The sequence below is a fragment of the Habropoda laboriosa genome, unplaced genomic scaffold (genome assembly GCF_001263275.1).
Source record: "Habropoda laboriosa isolate 0110345459 unplaced genomic scaffold, ASM126327v1 scaffold30, whole genome shotgun sequence".
Classification (NCBI taxonomy): domain Eukaryota; kingdom Metazoa; phylum Arthropoda; class Insecta; order Hymenoptera; family Apidae; genus Habropoda; species Habropoda laboriosa.
Genome location: NW_017100178.1, coordinates 2,181,073 through 2,188,579, shown reverse-complemented (window position 1 = coordinate 2,188,579; position 7,507 = coordinate 2,181,073). Strand labels below are relative to the sequence as shown.

The following is a 7,507-nucleotide window of genomic DNA, read 5'->3' as shown; positions in this document are numbered from 1 at the left end:
TTAATCGTAACATTATTAAATTAATGCTGCAAAAAAATAATCATAGATCTTTTTCCACCACAGAAATCTAAAGATGAGCAAACAAAATATACAATAACATTTGTATATTTTACAGTAACAAGAACGTGTTTGTACGATACATGATAGACGAATATTACTAAAGGGTTATCGTTCGACGTAATACACGAGTTGAGCTGAGTAAAGGAAGAAATGGAAAAAGAAAATCATCGAATTAACAAACTGAACTGCAACCTGATAAAGAATCAGAACGAGGCACGTGACTTAGTATTCAAGGAAGACGAGTTTCGAAATTGTGAATAGATAGATTAAATTTTATTTTAATTCTTCGCTGTCAAAGTTTTCTTTTAATGAAGAAATAAGATTTTTTCATTACATATTTACCATTTTTTAAAAACATGCTTTGAGTACACTTTTGTTTAATAAAAATATACTTTTTAATGCAATTAGTTATTTAAATAAAATTACCAGACAATATCGAATAAAAACAAATTGAAAATAGATGTTAATTAAAAATATTTTTTTAGTAAATTTATTTAGATTTTTTGTAGTATTAAAATAATTATATAAAATTAAAAAGTATGACATCAACTTAAGAAAATGGCACACACTTTAACTTAAATTTGTTGGGAACCAAAAGGATTTCAAAATAGGATATGAAATGTATTTTAAAATAATTTATATTATGTTTAAATGTAATAGTAGCATGAAAGAATTCTTTCAGCATGCAGAACTGAAAGAACAAAGTAACGAAAAGAGGGTACAAGAAGACAAACATTTTAGGACCTGCATGACGAAAGAAAAAGAGGTAAAGCATGAAGAAGACAGAAAAAAAGAGGAAGAGTTATTTACACCAAAAACAAATGCAATGCTTGGACTTTGTGCTATTTGTCATCTCACTCTTGCAAACATAAATTCTAATATCCATCAAAATGTTTCCTGTTCCAAAGGACATGTCCTATGTCAACGTTGCATTCTGCAGTTTAGAGTTCAATCAGGTTAATTAACATAATTATTTTAAATATTTTCATAACAACGTCATTCTACACTATCATTTTATCAGTATATGCAATTTTGTATCCTTAAAAGAAATATATGTATTTCTAATTAAAATGTTGTCACATATAACAAAACAATTTGCAGAAAGTAAATGGTATGTGCTACACTATCTTATATTTCATAAAAATTTATTTTTCTACATAATCTAATTAATTAGTATAATACACACAGGATGATTCACGTAACTGTAACAAGCCATATTTTTTTTGTTTGAAGTTCGAAAAAAATGTTAAAGGTAAAAGATGAATGGTTCAAGGTGGAATACATACATATGTATTCACGATCGTATTTTTTTCATAATAATGCATGCGCATTTTGCAGTTGCACTATTTCCTTTAAATGGAAACCTTTTACTTTATTTTTTTTTTTGCATTCATCGAATCCTCGTCATTCTACGTAAAAAAGTATTATGATAACATGATCGAGAAATGATTTGTTCGCGAAATATTTTGAAAAAGTATCTTTATTAAAGAAGATGCTCAAACGCCTTTCCATTACAATCTAAACATTTCGTACAACGCTTTTTAATCGTTTTCATAACTGAATTAAATTGATCTTTGGTCATTGCTTTGCAATTTACTGTTATTTGTTCTTTTACATCTTCTACAGAATTTAAAGGATGTGGGTATACCTTATATTTTAAGAAATCCCATAGAAAAAGATCTAGATGGTTCAAGTCGGGCGAGCGTGGTAGCCACAGTGTCGGAAAACGTGTACTGAAGTAAGTACTTATTGCAATATGTACGTGTAAGCAATTGTGTAACTACCCTTGCATTGTGTGCTAGAGCATCATCTTGTTGGAAATATTGTAAATTTATTTGTTTTTATAATAGAACATCATGAAAAAGTGTTGACAGTATTGATTGTAAGAAGTGTAAATATCTTTCCGCATTTAAAAAATTGTCGAAAAAATATGGACCAATAAGACTAGTATTCAAAATGCCATACTACATGTTAATACTAAATCATATTTGATGATTGGTATTTCTTCTAATGTGTGGGTTTTCCATGAACAATGTGTGTTCGTTATGTCGATTAAATACACCGCTGTTTGTAAATATGTACATCTGTCCATGAGACTGTTCGAGAAAAATTTTCATTTTTTTGTGTCATTTAATACGAATCAGCAAAATCGTATGCGTTTTATTTTATCTCTATTATGTAATGTTTATCCAATACTAAAATGATATGGATGTAATTTTTGTAATTTTAGTATTCGCACAATGGAGGCTTGACTTATGTATGTTGCATTGTCTCTATATTTCTCGTGTTGAAGCATTTCGATTAATTTGTAAGCATGCTAAGATGTCTATTACGTTGTTCTCGTTGTTTAATAATAATTTCGTAGGTTGTCTTTGTAGGTTCTATAAATGCACCATACTTTCTTAAATTACTCTTCAATCTGTAGAAGTATGCTCATGATAGTTGTTGACGCTCGGATATTCCTTGCGATACATTCGAACTGCTGCAGACATATTTTTATTACACTCCAGATACACACCATACATATCAACTCTTTCACTGTTTGTAAAATGTAACATTTTATGAATTATAAGTTGTACAACTGTGGTAGATTTCGTACTCGCGTTACGGTAAATTACCATCGACTGATGAAACGTTTCCAGATATACAGGGTGTCCCGTAAAGAGTGTAACACCCGGAAACGGGGGGCTGCTGGGGTGACTCTGAACAACTTTTTCCTTTACCAAAATGTTGGTTGAAACTTCGTTTTTGAATTATTAACGAAAAACACTGGCCAATCAGAGCGCGCGTAGAGCCCGCGCCCAGGGACGACGAACAGAGACTCATCATACAGTGGAAGACAAAAGAATTCATACAGTTTATAAAATAGAATAACTTTTTTAAAATTGGGCCAAACAACCTGAGTTTTTTTTAGAAGTTAGAAAGATTAGTTTACTAGATGATGTATAAAAAAATATTTGAGAAAAATCCAATTAGTCGGCATCGCGAAGAAAAAACGCGAAGGTCGTTTTTAAATGGTCCCAAACCATTTGGGATCCCCTTTCGAACTTTACTGCCGGCTAAAGATTTTGAATTTTTATTTCTTCATTTGGTTTTCTCCGAACATTTATTTTTCCATCGGATGAAAATATATTTAATTTTGACTTGTCGGAGAAAAGTGCCGTGTTTCCAAAAATCAAAATCCTTTTTTAAGTATTCCCTGTTAAATTCTACCGGATTCCTCCTGTTTTGGCGACTAACATACGGTTTGTTTCGAGTCACTCATCCATGGAAACTATTACATCTAAGTATTCTTGTAATAGCAGCTCACTTATTCCCATTCCTAAATATTTTAACTTCAACGACTAACTTTGATGCACTAATTTGCGAGTTATTATTAACAATTTCAATAATCCAACGCTCGTCTCATATATTTAGCTTTTGTATTTGTTCGATACACGATTACATTTCTTATATCACTTAATTATATGCTGTACTGTACTTCTTCTTTTATTAATTATTCCAGAAATTTCACTGCAACTTTTTTCATTTTCGTGGTTATACATAAATAACCAACTCACGTTCTGTAATAGTTACTTGCCTCATTTTTGTGTTATTTTTACTTGATTCACACTAAACTGCAACTGACTAAAACTAAAAAACATTTGAATAACGACGAAAACAAAGAATGACCAATTATTAGACATAAGAATATCGGGTATTTCCCAAATTATGAGAGTTTTACTAACGTGTACGATTTTTAGTGACTGGCAATTTCTGTACGTTATTTTCGTATTTGCTTAATTTACCTATTATAAATAAAGCTTTTAATTTACAATCATTAAATATCTAATAAAGATATATTAATGTATTTACTTCTAAATTTCCTTCATTTTAAACACACGATAACAATATTTTTCTAGCAAAAATCTAGTAAGTGTAACGGTGTACGATTTTAACTGACACTCACTGTATTTGTTTTTGTTATGGAAACAAACAATAATGAAGAAGCGATATAAGAAGTGTTTACATAGTGTTACAACGAAGCGTTTGAACATCTCCTTTAATAAAGACATTTTTTCCAAATACAGTGAAACCTCGATAACTCGAATCTCAAGGGAAGGGAAAAAATCTTCGAGTTGTAGAGGTTTCGACTTATCGAATTTTCGAGTAGGAGAGATCATTAGCAATATCCTTTTTCTTTACTGATACAGTTTTTACTATTTCAATTATGTTTATTTTATCAGCCAATGTTAATGTTTTCCGTTTGCGTTTAGAATTCGTTTTGCTACATATAATCTAGAGAAAAGAATGAGAAACTATAGAATTGTGCTTTAACTTATTCCTTCAATCTTTCACAGCAAACTGCTTTTATGATCAAAACGCATGCACTGTTTACCTCTATAAAGAAATAAACAATTGACGATCGTTGAACCGTTGATCCTATTGGATCGATTGACTGATATGTAGAAATTAACTTCGACTTGTAGAGGTCGAAGTTTTTTTGAATTCGAGTTGTAGAGGTAAAATACATATTAAACATGCGACAAATAATTCGAGTTAATGGAAGTTTTATTTCGAGTTGTAGAGATTTTTACAGCAGAGTGGAAGGGAATGAAGAAATTTTCGTCTTATAGAACTTTTCGAGTTATTAACGTTTCACTGTACTTCGCGAGCTAATCATTTTTCGACCATGTTACCCTAATACTTTTTTACGTAGAATAATGGGAGGTTTTGATGCTTGTAAAAAAGGTAGTTTCTATTTTAAAAAATAGTGTAACTGCAAAATGCATATGCATTGTTACACTTGAAAGAAAAAAATATGATTGTGAATATGTAATTCACTTTAAACCATTCATCTTTTACCTGTAACATTTTTTTCTAAGTTCAACCAAAAAGAAGATATGGCTTGTGACAGTTGCGTAAATCACCCTGTATACTATTGTTTGAAATTATAATGTGAGTATATAAATTAATTAAATTGGTTTGAACAAGGAGGTACAAGTGCAATTATATATTGCAGACCCAGGCTGCATTCTTTGTCATGCACAACATCAACAATCAGGCATAAATTTATCACGAGAAAGCAACGTCAGTTTAAATTCCACATACACGCGTTTAAAAAGAACGCAAATTCCACATCAGCAAGCAGAATATTATTCGAGACATCAATTACAACAATGCATGCCTAGTGATGTAGAACAATCATATACTAAATCTTGGAATCCGAATTACTCATCCATAGCACCTAATATTAAAGAAAATACATTAAGATATAATAATGATTTTGAAGAAACTTCTGACTATGAGCACATTACGGACCAGAATAATATTCGCAAAGAACGAAACAAAGATATTTATAATCAAAAACAGCAACTAAGTTACTGTAATTCATTTAGAAAAGGAAATATGGATTCATATATATCCGAAGCAAAAGTTAATGGACAAGTTACTGCGGAATGTTCTCGTAGACCGATCCGTTGTCCGCGAATTGATTGCGCTATAAATGTAGCTTTTTCAGCGTTAACACATCATTTCATCTTCGATCATCCGGAAGTGCCAATTTTGAACGTAGAGCCAGGTATTAAAAGTACGCTCATCGTCAGTTTCGATGCCTTATCTTCAAATTCCAGTCGATGCTTGGCTCTTCTTTTAGTTTCCGGTAAACTCTCGTAAGTATAAGCAAGTATATTAAATTATATCATAAAATACAAAAATGTACTGCTATTATTATATAAATGGACACTTTCCAATAAAATATTAAATAAATAATAGCAAACTTATATAGTTAAGTATTTCACCTAATACGTTGAAAATTCGTCGCTAAAATAAAAACGTAAAAAGAAATAAATAAAAATAAACGTATAAAAATAAAAAACGTAATTTAGCAATGAATGTTTCTTTTGAAGTAACAAATATTATAGTTATACAGAAGACAAAATTTATTTTTTTGTATTTAGAAAATTTTGAAAATATACTATAATAAAGCTTATATAATTATAACCGATTAATATAAATGTTTATGCTAAGAGATCCTGTTGCAAGATTATTTACTGGTAATCAAATCAACCCAAAATATCGAAATCGTTTACCGTTACCAGTATTAGCAGCTCGGCTTCATTGTACAGATCACTATATACCTAACAACAAGATTAATAAAATGAAAAATTATCGTGAAAAAGATATAATTATTGCTTGGGTTGCCGGACTGGATATTGGAAATACAACAGAGAAACTTTTGTGTAGTATTCAGGTATATTATATAATTAAAATAACAATTCAATTAAACAAATGATTAATGCCTATGTACATAATAAATGATATGCATATAATAAGAAATGGGCTACTTCCACAACAGGCTGTGGACAAGATTGATAATGAAGGCTTACGTTCCCTAACATACACAGGTCCTGTGAACTCACTAAGAACAACTCAATGTCCTCAAGATATTTTCTCAACAGGTGACTGCATAGTTCTGCATGAAGGTCTTCTCAGTCACATTACATCAGATTGTGCTACACTCAATGTTAATGTTACTGTACATTAAATATATTACAAACGGGTGTAGATATATAAAATTAAATTCTAATATTCCCATTAACGTCCTTAATAATGATACTTACATGGAGAAAATCATATCTTTTATATATATCCAAATTTTTGGATGTCATTTAAAAGTGTAATACTATGTAAAAGTATAGTATTATTTCAATGTATGTATAAAATGCAAAAAGGTACAAAATTATATTTTGTATATTATAAGCTCGTCATAGCAGGAGGACGGGCATATGCTTTTGGAATAAACCCATATTTGCGAGTTTTAGGTGCATATGCCCATAACCAACCATCTACAGTTTGATTCCCTAAGTCCGCGTATATCCAGTCGGCTCTCCTCACAGATAAGTCATCCGGCGCCTGCGCCTTATAGTCATAAAGTACAACTAATTCTGTGCCGTTTGTTTCATCTCGAAAATCCCGTAAACCTTTCTGCTGCAGTGACTCATTTCCTGGCATACTGCTACTTCCTTTTCCTTTAAATCAAATATTAAAGTGAACTAAAATTTTAAATACAGTCAGATATTATTAATATCCTTAATGTTAATATCGTGTCATAAATTTCAAGAGCAATCATACAAAAACATCTATTTCTTGACGATAATGTATTTCTTATTTTTTATAAATAAAAAATAAATATTTGCAATAAAGTTGTAAACCTCAAATAAAATTGAACTCGTTTTCAGGAATTTTATTAAATTTAATTTGTATGAAAAGGAAAACCAACCTAAACTATGTGTTTCTGTAGATGTTGTAGCTACAGTAGTAGTGGTAGTGGTTGTAGTAGTTGTTGCATATGAGTGAAGAACATGTCCTGGATAGACAAATCCAGATGGCACAAATCCTTCATTACCATCACAATGTCTAAGTACCCAAAACCAGTCAGGATCATCTCGATTGAGTACAGTTACAA

General features: G+C 30.6%; 2 protein-coding genes across 2 annotated transcripts in view; one reads left to right on the top strand and one right to left on the bottom strand.

Moving 5' to 3' along the window:
• Window positions 1-703: 703 nt before the first annotated feature.
• Window positions 704-6,586, top strand: LOC108578993. Its single transcript, XM_017942418.1, has 4 exons — window positions 704-1,016; window positions 5,063-5,711; window positions 6,070-6,292; window positions 6,398-6,586. The coding sequence occupies exons 1-4, from the start codon at window positions 704-706 to the stop codon at window positions 6,584-6,586; spliced, it is 1,374 nt and encodes a 457-aa protein (XP_017797907.1).
• Window positions 6,587-6,795: 209 nt separating this feature from the next.
• LOC108578984 overlaps window positions 6,796-7,507 on the bottom strand; it is a 2,965-nt gene continuing 2,253 nt past the window's right edge. Inside the window, 2 exon segments of the mRNA XM_017942409.1 lie at window positions 6,796-7,070; window positions 7,322-7,507. Coding sequence (XP_017797898.1) covers window positions 6,796-7,070; window positions 7,322-7,507 — 461 coding nt within the window.